Here is a 16,896-nt window from a genome sequence, read left to right as displayed (position 1 = left end):
TATAGTGATTTGTGTGCTACATGGAGTTGGAGACTAGGAGTTCTCGTGTTCCGGCTATGCAGTTGTTGTAAATCGTGTGTATTGGTACCGTTAGCGATTATTGCGAATTAGAGGTTCGAGTGGATCTTTCCTTACTTGGTATGCCAGATTTTGGATATGATATTGGATTGTCGTGGTGAGCCNACCCTCACGAGATTGTCGTGGTGAGCCGTGTGGAGTAGAAACTTGAGCGTTAATATGCTGTGGATCTTCCTGATTTTGTTGATTCATTTAGTTTCCTTGAGTGTTATCATTGTTGTTCGACATAGTTGATGCAACAAGGGAAGTTAAGCGAAAAATAGATTATCAGATTCCCGGTAATGGAACCAATTTGTTTAACCAAAAAATGGGATTTTAGTCAAAGCTAGAATTTAGAAGAACTCGGGTTACTGATAATCAAGAAAATGAATAAAAAGAAGTAATTCTGGATCGCAAGATGATAATCAAGAGAAACAAATAAATCACTGTCTATTCCAATAGTATCTCGTATCCTTACAACTGATCATACATCTCCCTTTTATAGATTCCTTTGGAAATATACGTTTTCCTTATAATGAGGCTGTTATGAGTAATTAAAGACATTGAATGTTACGTTACACAATCATTACATTTAAAACATATTCTCTAACGTACTTAGCATTTAATACCCATAAAATGCTGTATCCATACTCTTTTCCATTGTCAGATTCATTCCTTCTGATTCTCGAATATAAATGACTTAAATAGGTACGGGCACCGAGTTGTTTGTCTGATTGCCCGTGCCTCTTCCTCTTTCTTCGCTCGCTCCTGTTGCACCTCATGACTCTTAGCTAATTGCAATTCTTTGACTATTTGACCAATCTACGTGTCTTGACACGTCACCTTTATATATAAATATAATTTTTCCCAATACAAAAGCATTTATTAATTACCAAGTAACTGTACAAAACCAAGGGCAAACAACCAGTTTAAACCCTTCTTAGAACATGTCAAATCAGCGTTGTTTACAAAACAAGCTATAATGAAGAAACAAAATCAAACAGTTTTCTATTCCTCCTAACCTTGATGCATATAGTAGTCCTCAAATTATGCAGTATTGTCTCTCTGCACGTAGCTCTGTTTTGATATACTCGAGTGTTCCTTTCAATCCATATATCATAGATAGATAGCAGCAGCAAAATAAGCCTTTAAGCAAAGTATCTAATGCAGCTCTTCTTGAGTGCATTTGTTTTAAAGAGTATAGGATGGTTAGTATCTGTGGATAAAAACAATTTACGGTCAGACCTTTCTATAACAGTATCTCTATATAACAACTTTTCACTATAAAATCAAAGTTTTTCCGGAACCAATTTTCATGTTATGTTATAATATATGTTCTATATAACAACACTTCACTATAAAATCCAAAAACATTCAGAACAAACGAGGCTGTTACAGAAAGGTTTGACTGTAATAATTCAAAAAACCAAGATATTTTCTCTCACACCAACACTTGTAGGGTGGTCACACCAAACTATTTTCTTATCTTGTGGTTCGAAAGTACCACATAGAAAAAGGACCTAATCCATTGCCGTTGGTTTTCCCCTTATTTTTCACATATTTTGAAATAGGGAAACCCAATAAAAGCATGTTTTGGTGTCAATTCGTGACAGGTACGACAAAAATTTACAACTGCCAAGCAATCACTAAACACTTGGGCCCACAGAAGGGAAAGAAAATGTAAAACGCGCTACAATTTGTAAAGCAATATCCAGGCAATGAATTACTTAAAAGATTTTGATATCAACCACCACCATAGACATAAAATTATATTATGTAAATATAAAAGGACAGCCACTCAAAGACATGGTTGGATCATATGTTTAAGCTTTTAATGATTTTGACCCTTTTGCACGCGAAAGCCGTGTACTGACAACTAGTGAATAGTGACGTTAAATGAATCTCTTCCTTATCTCCACCAAAATATCCAATTTTAGCATGTTTGGTCCAAAATAAATTTTTGACCTTCAAATAGAATATTTTCTTGTTTCCACCAATTTAATATTCTTTTCAATTTGAAAGGAAGCTTATTTGTTTAAGATAGACAACACATTTATAACTTGGTACACATAATATTCTCATAAAGCACACATTGTTATAAATAGAATTGAATTTATGGTGAATGTCTATTTTTAAAGAGATTTTAGGAATTTTACTTGGGGCTAAGTCACTCTTTCCATATAAATAGAGAGATCATATTCCATTGTAATTCATCACAAATCAATAAGAATTCTCTCTCCCTACTTTTTTCTGCAATACTCTTCTTATTCTTTTATTATTTTATACCACACATAATATTCTCATAAAGCAAATTAAATTTGGCTTCAAATAAGGGGTTTCGTGTCACTTTGCGAAACGAATATACTGCAATGGTTAAATCAAATCTTGAAAAAGAGAAGATCCAAAACTTAATTTTAGAACTACTCGAGTCGATCCTCACGGAGAATACTTGAAAAGTATTTCCCGAGCATGGCTGAGGCCCAGAGAACAACCTTCCATTTTGACCGTGATATTTCAAAAAAAAAAAAAAGGAGAGAATTTGGGGTTAGGCGCCCACACGATGGATAGCTTGCTTACCAAGCCAGGACTTGACTAAAAAAACTATAAGGAACTATGTAATTACTAAATAATATTAATATATACTTGGGAAACAAAATATTAAATAGTTACAAAGTGCGGAAGTCATTTCGATAGGAGAATTCCATCAGGTTCAGATGAAAGAGAATTAAGTACAGCAAAAGACCAAACAAATCGGATACTAGGAAGTCTGGCTAAAGCTAACCAAGTTGATATTACAATTCAAACAGCAAAACTTGATAGCTACAGCTTTTTAACTTGCTTAATAAAATAGATTATGCTTCAATGGTTTATGGCAATAGGCTGCCTTCAGACATCATAGCTAGGTCTCCTTACCGGCTATCAGAGGACTAGTACCAACACTGGAAGTTGCAGAGAAACCAACTCCGTTAGACTCTGGGGTGGAGCACTCACCCGATTTCTTGCTGAGGCCATATGGTGCAGCGTTCATCACCCTGCAAACATGATTGGCACTTAAATCTCAAGACTTTCTTACATTGTGTTCTTGTTGTATTCATGAGTATCCAATTGATGGAGATGCAGTTATATGTGTCTCAAATCATAGACTAAAACAATACCTCAGCAAAAGCCAGATAGCTATAAACCATATTTCAAATGGTCAACGACGATCAGAAAGAACAATTAGTTTTGTGGTAATTTATATTTTCGGTGGTCATCTCATCTACTATCCAAAAGATTGATCCTTTATACTAATGCATTCAATAATTTCTAAAAAGCTACGAGAGAGCTAGCCAAAGATAGCTATACAGCAAAGGAACACCTGAACTAATGATAGTTATACTGCACATGCACACCTAAATTAAAGCATAAAAGAAAACAAGAACTCAAAACAGGAAACATTTCACTTACCTTTCCTTCCGCTTCTCCAGAAACCGAGCCAGAGATGCTTTCCTTGCCTGTGGAACCGCTGCAGAAAATGTATATAATAAGAAGCAATGAGGTTCGGCTAAAGCAGTTGCATTGAAACTAAAAGATTTTCTAGAATAACTTAAGTGACTGTAAAAGAAATCAAGAAAGTAATTACTTCCACTTCGGAACAACATAATTAGCTGTTGCAATAACTGGAATAGAAATAAATGCTTAGGTTATTGAAGAGCATTAAGAGGAATCTTACAAGAGGTAGCAAAGAGGAAAAATTAAGCACAGGATTAAGGGGCATTATGGAGGACGTGATGGACTTCTAATGTAGTAGAGTCAACCCAATACAACTAGCAATATCTTGATACCAGAGTATGTTAGAAAGTATCAAAAAGGAAAGCTTTTACATCACGAAAAAGTTCTGAGTTTCCAATCCGGCATTTAAGATATACCTGCTGACATTATGGTAGAAGCCCCAACAGGTCCTAGTGATGTCATAATCTTTGGAGTCTCCACTGAAATGTTTGCAGTTTTAGATATCTTCATGTCATCTTTGTTTCCAGAATTGCCAGCAGATTGACCAATGGGATGAGAAGAAACAGACATAGGGCTGGAATGACCTGAGGCAGGTAGTATGTTTGAGGTTTGGTTCACACAGGTGCCGTCTACGGCAGCAAGTTTGGGTGTAGATGCCTGAACTTGAAACCTTGGTTGCACCACATTAGGAGGAACACAACCATTTCCAGCCAAAAACATAATAGCCTGTGCCTGCGTAATATACCCAGGCAAATATAAACCTCAGAGAAACTTAGCTCATTGCATTTTCTTTCTGGTTAATGCTTCCCTTTATTTACATCAGGTTTGTGTGCACGTGAGAGCAAGAACGAAGGTACCTTCTCAGGGGAGATATCATCAAAGACATTGACTGTTCCACCATAGAAGATGGTCAGTTGAGCAGGTGCTGCAGAACCTTTGGAATTAAACCTGCAAAAGATGTACAACATTTTGGACAAAAATTTCAATTTCTGTTTTAATTCACTGGGACTTTTCTAGCCAAGTTGTCTTAATTTTTTGTATGTCTTTCAATTAATAGCATCACGAGCAACTGCATTACAGTCATCATTGGTATTAACTGCAGATTGATGTGCTCATTATCACTACCAAATATGACTTCCATAACACAATATATGCAGTCTGCTCTGTGTGCACGAAATGGTGAACTTACCAAGGTTCAGTTATCCCAGCCACAGAGCCACTCGATGGAAGTATTGAGTGAGGAGCTGTAACAGGGATTCCCCCAAGAAGTTGCTGCTTCATTGTCGCAGCTGCAGATATCTGGCCAGTACCACCAAAATGAGTCTTGTAGGAGGGATTGCTCCTGTTAAACGGAAGCATCATAACATCATGGAGAAGATGCATTGCATGCACATTCTGTTGCAAATTATAAGGTGTCAAGATAAACAAGTTCCTTGTTACCCCTGGCGACTTATTTTTTCTTCCCAAATGGATTTAAAAGGGGTGCAAATCATTTTAAAAGAAATTCATAGAGACAATAAAAGCAGGAGACTGTCGACAACTCATTGCAATTGGATACTAATTCGGAGTATCGTTCCGCACATGAGTGACACAAAAACTAGAGATAAGCCGAAGCCACTTTTTGGTTAATCTTCTTCCTGTGACTTGAGATAAAACTTCCGTGGAACATTAATGACAAATAACTTCACTAAAAAAATGGCAAAATTGAGTGTTCTCCTTTGCATGTCATGCAGATTTCATACAACTATATACAAAACTATCCCCGTGCAATTATAGAGACTCTACAAACCTGGATTTCACCAGACTGGCGTTTGAGACAACTGTCAACTCCATCTGCAGCGGATTGAGCTTTGAATGGTTTTTCATCTTGAGCAGAGTTCAAAGACATGAAATGAGGTATACCCACCTTGCTCGACAACGGCCAGCGAAACCCTGATACAAAAAATAATCATTTTAACATAATACATACTACAAACAATTAGTACAAAAAACTATAACCATCTGATACACTTATTACCTCAGAATTGGAAGGAAATCTTTCATTTTATCCAACTCAATCAACAATAATTAAGAGTTTCTTACTTAAGATTTAACTAAAAAACATATTAACTACCAAAAGCAAAATTCAGCAAAAACCTTCTTAGGACATACTCACCTTTTTCACCATGGCAAAATCAATTAATCCAACCATCATCCTCAGACTTTAATCCGACTTCCTTATTTGTTCTTATATCAAAAGGATCTCCTTTTTTATAAGCTTATACTTCAAACTTCTTCCAACAACAACTACAACAACGACCCAATAACATCCCACAAGTGGGGTCCGGGGAGGGTAGTGTGTACGCAACCCTTACCTCTACCCGAGGGGTAGAGAGGCTGTTTCAGATAGACCGTCGGCTCAAAAATTTCATCTTCTTTTCAAACTTCTTGGAAAATAAAAAATTTACCAAATCAGAAACTCAGAAGTTAGCTTTTAGCAACTATAAATTCTTTTCTTGCCAGGCTAGACAAAATTTTGACAGGGAAATTGCATCTTTATAGGGAAAACCAAGTCCCCAAGCAACCGCACAGAAATATAAAGCCCCACAACAAGGGAAACAAGAAACTTTTAACAACACACAATACTCAATTTAGGCAGCATAAATACATAGAGCCAAAAGAAACATTTTGCTTTCACCTGTCTACATTAATTCAACTGGAATCAACACTCATGCATTAAAGAACATAACAAATTAGATAATACTACTAAAGTTCACAATTCTATACTCACAACAAAGAGAAAATATCAGTTTAATTCATAATTGGAAAGTAAAAAAACGAACCAGAGTCTTTGCAGGTTTCAACAGGTTCTTCCTTAACCAAAACAACAGAATCTTTAGAATTCAGTCCCATAAAATCTCTCTCCATCTCGAAGAATTTCAAAGAGTACCTAAATTTTAAAATTACAAAAGTTTTAACCTCACAAAGAAGCAGATCAAAACCACAAAGCTCAAAACACCAAACCCCAGAAACCCAAAGAAAAAGGTAAGTAAGAAGGAATGAAGGAGAAAGGGCAATGTTTATTTATTTTAAAGCCTAAATGCTTCTAACTGCAGCAAATAAAGAAGTTGATGGCTTTTCTCTTTCTTTCTTTTTTAAATCCTTTATTTATTTATTAGTGGCTTAATCAACGTTTTTCCTTTTGGTTTTGGGGTGCGTATGCACTTCATTTTGTATATTGAATTCAAATTTTTTTCTTTGGATTTAAGTTATAAGTACGGATAAAATCATATAAACAAAGTAAAAATTTATTTGTAATAACAAATTAATAATTATTTTTATTACAGATTAATACTTATTACGATTTATTTTTAATTATTTAATAAGTGCTTTAATTGTATAAATATTTTTTACAGTCCATCTATAAAATTTAAATTCTTTTTAATTCTGCCCACTTCGTCGTCGTACGATGAGAAAGAGAAAACAAAAATAATTCTAAACTTGAGATGACGTGGTGTCAATGGTTCGGTTCGACCGATTATTTTATAAAATTAGTATTATATCAATTTTTCGATCTTTTTATTGCATATAACCAAAATTAGACTTTTCAAAATTGTCCTAGTTACGTTGGTTTCTCTTCGTTATCGGTACGGTTCTGTTAATTTTCGGTATTTTTTTTAAATCTTATGTAAAAGTCACTAGTAGAAGTAGAATGTAATAACATACGTACTTTTATAGGACTAAGCAACACTCTATATATTTTTACTATTTAAAGAGTGATGAATTAAGAACATGAAAGATGGTCAGAGTATAGATCCATTAACCATTCTACAACAGCGTAAAAGAAACTAAGTAAAAATAAAGAAAATATAAATCACACGAGTGAAAAGATAGTAAAGTTAGGGTCAGGAATAAAGTCTATGGAAAATTAAATATTCAAAAAGATAAATCTAAAATCATACGAAATGAAACATATCCAATACACTGTTGTTTGCTACTCTTAACCGTTAGAATACCTTGTGTCTTGCTAGTTAATATGCTGGAAATAGTTTAGCTTTAACATGAGTAGCATAATAGGCTGGTAATTTGAGTTTAATTACTTCACTTGTAACCGTGTTTATAATTCCAAGGCCCACGGAAAAATTTAGTAATTTATTATTTTTAAACTTAATATATAAATATATTTTTCACATGTAAATTTATTCGGTACAGTTCGGTATTTTTTTGATTTATTTTCATAAAATAAAAAATCTATCCGAATTATCGGTACGTTATAGATTTATATAAAAATATACAATTTTATTAAAAGAAACTTAGAAATCGGTTTGGTACGGTACGGTACAGCTTAGTTAATTTTTAAATAACTATTGACAGCCCTAGACGATGGTACCCCTACTTAATTATTTGTCCATTTTTAAATATCTATTGACAACCCTAGACGGTGGTACCCCTACTTAATTACAGATTTACAGTCATGAGTCACGTGTTCTTTTAGCCTTCCTATGTATATGTTTAAAAAATTTGACTGCGAGTAGAATTCCCCTTTTCATCTAATTGGGTGTCGAAAGTCTCGTAATCTACCATTTCTCATGAAATAAAAATAATAATTTTGTTTAATTGTTTATTTGAAAATTGTACACACTATGTTGCAGACATTGAAAAGTGTCGATGAGGCACAAATTCATAAGACTTGTATCAATCTAGTTATTGATTACAACAAGTCTCCTTCTTCATCTAAGTTTCAACTTCCTGAAAAAAAAAAAAAAAAAATCGTCACATGTGTTAGATATCCCTTTTTCTAAAATAAATAAATGCGAAAGTGTTGCATGGCTTATATCTTAATTTCAAGATGTCTATAATGCGTTTGTGTTATATTCAAAATATAATATAATAAAAATATCAATAAGTCAAAAAGCTTTATTAGTAAGAAATTCCATCCATCAAAATCAACAAAAAACTTCCGAACACCCCACAATTAACACTTGTAATGAAGAAAATGACCAGGGGTATTATTGACAATTCATATGGTACAGTTTTCATGTCTACTAAAATAAGGGGGAGTGAGAGAGTTTTACCTAAAGAAGAGGTGAATAGCCGGTCGTACCGGTACGTACCACGTGCGAGGATTTAGATAAACACATTGTGTACCAAATGCCATTGTCCTACCTGTTGGTGGTACCACAAAGCATGTGCTGTCATCGATTGAGAAATCGAAACGTGTCTACTCTCTTTAGCAACTCGTGAGTTTTATCGTGAAGAGGCTTTCACCTGCCCCGAGACAACTCAAGTGTTAGGATATTATTCGAAATTTTCGTCAGAAAGTTTTTTGGTAGTCACAATTAGAGGCACGAAGTTTCATGCCACCGCGCACTCGCATATGACGGTATGCAAATTCGATATATTGTGATGTTGTGGAATATTTCCTTCGGTTCAAAATAAGTGATTTTTCGGATGTTTTTATACAAATTAAAAAATTCACATTTTAGCATTAATTAGCCATGAAATTGACCATATTAGCCTTTACTATCTCACATAAATACTCCTAACACATATTCTAACACTATTTACTCCAAGGACAATATAGGCAAAAATAATTAATTCATTCTTGAAATCTGAAAAAATCACTTATTTTGGACCGCAAGAAAAAGGCCAAAAAATCACTTATTTTGGACCGGAGGGAGTACTAATTTATACTTCCTCCGGTCCAAAATAAGTGATCTTTTGTCCTTTTTCTTGTGGTTCAAAATAAGTAATTTTTCCAGATTTCAAGAATGAATTAATTATTTTTTTCCTACATTGTCCTTGGAGTAAATAGTGTTGGAATATGTGTTAGGGGTGTTTATGTGAGACAGTAAAGGTTAATATGATCAATTCTATTGCTAATTAATGCTAAAAGGTGGATTTCTTAATCTGTGTGAAAACATCCAAAAAATCACTTATTTTGGACCGGAGGGAGTAGTAAATTAATACTCCATTTGTTAAAATATTATACAGTGGCGTAGCCGCCCTGTATTCAGGATGGTCAATACACACTCTTTGTCGAAAAATTATACTGTATATATAATTTAAATATTACTTCATATGACTATATATTGTATACCCTTAACATAGCTGAGTGAGGCAGTTCCCCGGTCTAGGGTGTTCAAAGTGACGTAAGTGACGTATTGTTCACGAGTTCAGAGTTCTGCCAATTTTATTTGCCAAAACTACACAAAAACTGCTATGTATGGTCTATTTGATTCTTTTTCAATCAAAAAAATTTCCTAATAAAATAACTTTTAAAACCTAAATTTATGTATAAATAAGCAACTGATCTTAACAGTAATTTTTTAACTAAAATTATTTCTTAAATTAATTTTATAATTTAAAAGTCAAGCTCTACAAAAATTTCTTCAACAAAAGCTCTCTACAAACTACTAATCTTCTCGACTCTCTCTTTTATTTAATTTTATGCTTATTTTTATTAGCAAAATTTCCAATATTGTCTTGTTATTTTAATTTTGATTTATAAAATTATAGTTCTATTAAAAAAATTATTGTTTAGCTAAATATTGCGTAGTTTGATCTAAAAATTTTGGTACAACATTTATCGACAAAGAAAAAAAATATTGACATATTTAAAGTTTGATCACCCTTGACGGAATTCCTAGTCATGATACTGTTACACATTCTCTCTCTCTTTCTATTTTATATGAAACTCTTTTCATTTTAATCAATTTTAAAAAATAACAACTTTTATATCTAAAATCTTTAATTTCAAAAATTGTTACTTCACTTTTGCTGACATACTCTTTTAATTAGTGTTGTATGCATAATTTTTCTTAAAGGGTGTCATATTGAAGAAATAAATAAATAATTATTGTAACAATATTATCATAATAAAAAGTAACTCAAATACATTAATGCAATTTTAACAAAAATAAAAACAAAGACAAAAACAATACATGAATAGATGAAGAAAAAAACTCGAAAAGAATATAAATCCTACTTCTAGTCAATATTATTTTATATTTCTTAATTCGAGTATTGTTCACTTGGTCGTTTTCGATAAACCTATCTAAACGACCCCGAATACCCCAAAAACCCATTCAAACAATCCCGAGTGCCCAAAAAATAACGTACGTCATGAGCGGAGCTGATGAGTATTGCTCAATGGGTCGTTTCCGATGAACCTACCAAATTTGAGGTCAATCGGAGTTCGACAGAATTTCAAAATTCTAAATTTATGACCTATTTGTAGAATTCTATTTTTGGCATTTTTTTAGGGTTTTAATTATTTTGACTCGTTCAAATCACATAATATACTTATGTATGTTAATTCATGATTTCAGAACTCAATATAATGTTTTTATTATTATTTAATAAAAACTTTGTTCGAACAGAATTGTAAAAAAAAAAAAAATCACCCGTTCAAAATGCCAATATTCATAATTCCGTATATTAATCCATAATTTCAGAACTAATAGCATTCAACAACCACGTTTTTATTAAAATAACACTGTAATTATGGGGAGAAATGCAACTAAAACAAATTGTCAATATAACACCACTATATATATATGTATACCATAATTTCAGAATTAATAGTACTCTGAAAACAATCATGTTTATTAAAAAAATAACGCTATTATTCAACAAAAAACGTAATTAAACAGATTGTCATTAAATATAACACCATTATTTATGCATATGTATATTAATTCATAATAACATAATTAAAATACTAATAAAAGCAATAACATTTTAACGTAGAATAATCATACCAAACATTTATCATTAAACAACACGTTCTAATATTACTCTATTCGTGATGTATTACATTATCTAGTTAGATGTGAGACGACTCTGCTACCAATTGTTAGAACATCCGCAGCGGAAGCAACCATACAAACCAGGCATCAAATACATGTAAACTGGACAATGATATAATTACTAGATTAGAAGCACAAACCTCTTGAAATCGTTGCACAAATCCTCCACACATCAAGAATCCAGGGCTGCAGTCTTCTGCTATGGTCCTAGTAAGACCTTGGACGAATTTGCTTTGAGTGAGCAAGAACAATACAACTCTAAAAGGTGAGTTATTGGGTGAAAATTGTCTTCCTTAAGTAGACACATTTTTCAGCCAAAAACATGGCTCCAAAAACATGTAGGATTCTACTTGCACAAGTAGAATCCTACTCTATCTCTACCGGATGAACTTTTCCCCAGTCACTTTTTACCCAAGTCAATCCAGATTTTTACTAGATATAGCAGGGACCACAGAAATAATAAGAGGCTACTAATAATAGTATTAATTCGAAATTTTGCATGAATTAATTCTTACTATAATTAATTGCAGTTTATGCCATTAAAAACTGCAATTGAACTCCTCAATATGAATTTCGAAAATTCATTAGCACTTATTTTAACTCCCCATGTTAAGATCCCAAATACCGGTTAATTAAATTAATCACTGAAAATTTAATTTAACCAACTAAATAAATTCTTTATAATTCCGCTTAAACTGTTTCGTGTGATGGATACATAATTCACCGGCCGGATTTTCACATGAAAACTTATAAGCTTATATAAAGGGGTATCTCAAACTCAAAATCGAGTCATCGATTCTATCAACTAATTATTATTTCACAATTGATATTCGTTATTGTTCAATCTATTAGGCATACACTAACTCTGAAAATAGTTGTACTTTTTGATAAATCAAAACAATAAACAAATCACATTGATTATAATAGTTATATCAAGATTAGGGGTATAAGCTCATTTAATGAATTAGAGAAAATATTGTGTGTGTGTGTTCAGTACAAAAACATCTTTTCCCTATTTGGTCCGTTCAATATACACTAAGTATACTAGCACAAGAAGTCGGAGTAAAACCACTCCCATAAACAAGACAAATTGTGCTATAATCTTGTGCTACAATCATCAAGATATTTTGCCCAATAATATCTTCGATTGTGAAGATAGTTTATTAATTATGAGAACTGACAATTTAATCTTCTGTGCATGAGCTAAGACTCAATACACTAAATTGTCTACTAAGTAACTAAAAGGACAAATATGTAACAAATGATCTATTTAAAATAGTACTTTATTGAATTGAATAAATTAAATAAACAATTTTTCCAGAAAGAATAAAATAAAATACTATGTGTAAACCGCATTGTAAAAGTATATCCCAACAACGAAGTTCAACAATGTAAAAAACATTGAATCATTTATTTTTAAACTAAATTTGTGCATTACATATAAAAAATACGCTTTAAATCTTATGATTTTAAGTATATCGTTAAAAATTAATAATAATGTTAATTAAAATTTTAATGAATATAGAAAATTATGTTTTTTAAATAAATTACAAAGAAGTAAAATATATAAATTGAAAAGTATTTAAGAGTAGTTGCTTAATTTGAAGTAAAACGTAAATTTTTAAAACTCGAATAACCATAATTATACTGATAAAATTGAAGATAACAAAAGTAAAAAAAAATAACAGTGATAATAAAATTTAAAAATAAAATAATAATAATAGTAATAACAATCTGATCTGATAAGGAGAAAGTGGAAGAGAGATAAGGTTCTCTAAAGAATGAGAAGAAAAACCGATTTATTGGAGAAGTGACGAATTTTATGACGAGAAATTAGGTGTGGATAACAATATGCAGTAGGTGGGGACCAGTCACTGAGCAACTTGTCCTTCCCACAAAACATGTAAGCACGTGGGAATTTATATAAAAGGGATAAGGTCTATAAGCGTTAATCAGTGGAGAAAAAGTCAATCACGTTAAAAGAAATATAAAAAACAATTTAGTGACGAGGTATTAAAAACAAGGGATCTAATATACTTTACCCGTTCCCAATTTATGTAATGATGTGACTGGATATAAAATTTAATTAAAAAACCTTAAATAATCATAATAATATTTTACGATCATTAATTATATCATTAAAGATAATTAATACTACTCTTTTCGGTCTACTTTAAGTGATTTTTTGGCTTTTTTGTTACCCATATCATTTGATCTTTTCAGGTATCAAGAATGAATTAATTCCTTCTTTCCGACGTTGTCCTTGGTTAAAGAACCTAGGAGTAATTTTTTATTTTTCAATGAGCTAATTAAGATTAATATAGTCAGTTTTATTATTAATTAATGCTAAAAAATAAATTTTTTAATATGTGAAAAAAGCCACAAAATTACTTAAAATGGACTGGAAGGAATAACCTTAAACCTAAATATAAAAGTATATCATGATTTTTAGGATAAATTAAAGAGGAAAGAGTGTCACAAATAAAACGAATATAAATTACATGGCATAGTTTGCTTAGATTTCTAAAAGGGGAAACATTTGAGCTTCTAGGAATTTTAACGAAACTATGTTTAAATTCTCGTGATGAGGCTTCCAATTCATCTTTTGGTAAGTTAATTAACTATCAAAGAATATGAAAATTTTGTCAGTCCAACTAAAATGAATTTTAACAAAATACCAATACAGATTTAGGGATCGTTTGCTATATATATATATTTATATAAGCAAAAACAATCATGGTATAAAAATTTAGTATTGCCTTATCCGTTATTTGGTTATTAATGTATACGGTCGGAATCGGGCTTCCCTAATTTTGTATGGCTAATCGAAATTGGGGTGGCAGACCAAGGCTCGGCCTCGCATTGCATCGAACCATGGCACGGAGATGAATTGCTAAGCTCATGAGTCGATGATCGATTAAGATCGAGACCAACCGTGATCGAGATCGAAGCGAGATAGAGACCGACTGAGATCAAAGGAAGCCTGCTAAATCGAATAACAGAAAGCCGAGATATCCATGATTGGGCAAGGATCGTGGCGGAAATGCACGTATCGAGTCAAGACCGGACATTTAGCCAATCATGAGATTTCCTTCTATATTTAAAATTGTACCATAAGTAGAATTCCTCTACTATATGTAGAGGGTTCTAATCATTTTGTAAACATGATATTCACGCATAACAAAGCAATACATAACATTTTCTCTCTTAAGCTCTGTTGTTCAGTTCATACTTTTTATTAGCATACTTTGTTGGTTCGAGGGCGATCTAGCTCGAAGGCCATAACCGCTCATTATATTGGTTTGCTTTATTTTAAAGTTGATTCCTAACACTAATAATCATATTTCTCAGTTTCTGCCAAATGAAATCACATATGCTTAAAATCACTTATAAGTTTAATTGTTATCTAATTTTAAGGGTAAACAGTTTGGCGTCCACCATGGGGCTAAGGATAATAGTGATTGTCTGGTACAAATTTTCATAACACACACTATTTTACACTTATTCTTTGAAGTGTCTTTGATTACAGGATTGAAAGATGTCAAACTCTCGATCAACACCTCAACACATTGACAATGATCTCAGCCACCACAGTGAGAATGAGAATATTGCACTAGGAAACGTTGCACCCCCTGCTGGCGTCGATGGAGTTCCGCCTGCAGAGCCAATCAACGTCAGTTCACATGTAGCCATCAATGGAAATGTGGCCATCGACCCCAAAAGCAGCATTCTTGGGGGTACCCGCTCAACTACTCAGAATGCGCATGGCGGTGAAGATAGCGGGATTAGCCTGCGGGTAATCTTCGAAATGCTGCAAGCCTAGCAGGCAGCAATAGCTTAGCTCCAAAATCAGAACCACACGCCGAGCAGGGTCGAACTCGAGCAATCCCAAGAAGTGTTGCACATGGTCGAATCGACTTTGAGAAAATCGAATGAGAAGGAATCGGAGACAAATCCCGCTATCCTAAAAATGCTCAAAGAGTTGACGAAGCGAATCAAGACAGGAGAAAAGAAGATTGAGGAAAATGATAAGAAGGTGAAAACCTATAGCTCCAGGGTCGACCAAATCCCCGGGGCACCACCGATATTGAAAGGACTAGATTCTAAAAATTTTGTGCAAAAACCCTTCCCCATAAGTGCGGCTCCGAAGCCAATCCCCAAGAAGTTCTGTATGCCCGAGATTCCTAAGTATAACGGGACGACTGATCCAAATGAACACGTCACCTCGTATACGTGCGCCATCAAAGGAAATGACTTGAAAGATGACGAAATTGAATCCGTATTGCTGAAGAAATTCAGGGAGACTCTATCGAAGGGTGCCATGATGCGGTATCATAATTTACCGCTAAATTCTATTGATTCGTTTGGTATGCTTCCAGATTCTTTTGTAAATGCGCAAACCGGAGCCATTAAGGTTGCAATAAGAAAGTCGTACCTTTTCAAGGTAAGGCAGAAAGATAACGAGATGCTTAGAGAATTCGTATCTCGGTTCCAAACCGAGAGAATGAATTTTCCACCGGTCACCGACGATTGGGCTGTTCAAGCTTTCACTCAAGATCTCAACATTCGGAGTTCCATAGCTTCACAGTAGTTGAAGAAAACTTTTGATCGAGTATCCGGCTGTCACTTGGGCTGATGTACATAATCGATATCAGTCGAAGATCAGGTCGAGGATGATCAACTGGGGACTCCTTCCGGGCCCATTTATCCTAATATGCCAGTGGATAGAATCAAGAGGGATATCGATCAAGAGCCAAGGTCGAATAGAGATCGATATCAACCGTACAACGGAGACCGTAGAGGAAGCGGTCTGGACGGAACTTTGCACGGAATGAGAGGAGAAATGATCAAGGTCAAAGTTCACGGGGACTCATGAGCAAGGGTGGTTTTGACAGGGAAGCCAGGCCCAAAGAAGCTCTACGATTGTCGGAATATAACTTTAGTGTAGATGCATCAGCCATCGTATCAGCCATCACATGTATGAAGGATACTGGGTGGCCTCGACCTCTGCAGATCGATTCGGCCTAGAGAAACCCCAACCAAATATGCAAGTATCATGGCACACATGGCCATAAAATAGAAGATTGCAGGCATCTAAGGGTGGAAGTAGCCCGATTATTAAACGAGGGGCATCTTCGAGAATTCTTAAGCGATCGGGCCAAGAATCACTTCAAAAACAGGGATACCAGTAGGCAGCATGAGCAGGAGGAGCCACAGCAGGTGATCCACATGATCGTCGGAGGGGTCAATATTCCTCAAGGACCAGTATTTAAACTCACCAAGGTGTCAATCACAAGGGAGAAGCGAACTCGGGACTACTTACCGGAAGGGACCTTGTCTTTCAATGACGAGGATTTCAGAAGGGATCGAACAACCCCATAACGACACACTGGTAATATCTGTATTTATGAGTAAAATTCAATTTAAACGTGTTTTGGTTGATCCTGGTAGCTCGGCCAACATTGTTCGATCAAGGGTCGTAGAACAACTCGGCCTACAAGATCAAATTGTGCCTGCAGCCCGAGTACTTAACAGCTTCAACATGGCAAGCAAAACC

The 16,896-nt window shown here is 34.0% G+C and overlaps 1 protein-coding gene and 1 pseudogene across 4 annotated transcripts; both read right to left on the bottom strand.

Moving 5' to 3' along the window:
* The window catches only part of LOC109233647, a 5,455-nt pseudogene extending 4,737 nt beyond the window's left edge, over positions 1-718 (bottom strand).
* Positions 2,670-6,667, bottom strand: LOC109233155 (protein TIFY 6B-like). Of its 4 annotated transcripts, none has more exons than XM_019398932.1 (7): positions 6,372-6,667; positions 5,339-5,481; positions 4,739-4,944; positions 4,407-4,497; positions 3,966-4,281; positions 3,505-3,562; positions 2,670-3,089 (listed from the first exon to the last, which is right to left on the bottom strand). In XM_019398932.1, the coding sequence occupies exons 1-7, from the start codon at positions 6,454-6,456 to the stop codon at positions 2,957-2,959; spliced, it is 1,032 nt and encodes a 343-aa protein (XP_019254477.1). In that variant the 5' UTR covers positions 6,457-6,667; the 3' UTR covers positions 2,670-2,956. The 4 variants fall into 4 exon arrangements, with proteins under 4 accessions (XP_019254477.1, XP_019254478.1, XP_019254479.1 ...); XM_019398933.1 differs by having other exon boundaries at positions 4,739-4,848; XM_019398934.1 differs by lacking the exon at positions 6,372-6,667 and adding an exon at positions 5,705-6,328.

The sequence above is a fragment of the Nicotiana attenuata genome, chromosome 10 (assembly GCF_001879085.1).
Source record: "Nicotiana attenuata strain UT chromosome 10, NIATTr2, whole genome shotgun sequence".
NCBI classification, from domain to species: domain Eukaryota; kingdom Viridiplantae; phylum Streptophyta; class Magnoliopsida; order Solanales; family Solanaceae; genus Nicotiana; species Nicotiana attenuata.
Note: the sequence above shows the minus strand (reverse complement) of the source record. Positions and strands in the feature narration are given on the sequence as shown.

What these genes read in the sequence shown, in the direction of transcription:
- LOC109233155 (XM_019398932.1), bottom strand. Translation starts at nt 6,456, where the DNA reads ATGGAGAGAGATTTTATGGGACTGAATTCTAAAGATTCTGTTGTTTTG. An exon ending in GCTGGGATAACTGAACCTTG is followed by an intron (nt 4,498 to 4,738) that starts GTAAGTTCACCA and finishes CATCTTTTGCAG; the next exon opens with GTTTAATTCCAAAGGTTCTG. An exon ending in TTCTACCATAATGTCAGCAG is followed by an intron (nt 3,563 to 3,965) that starts GTATATCTTAAA and finishes CATTTTCTGCAG; the next exon opens with CGGTTCCACAGGCAAGGAAA.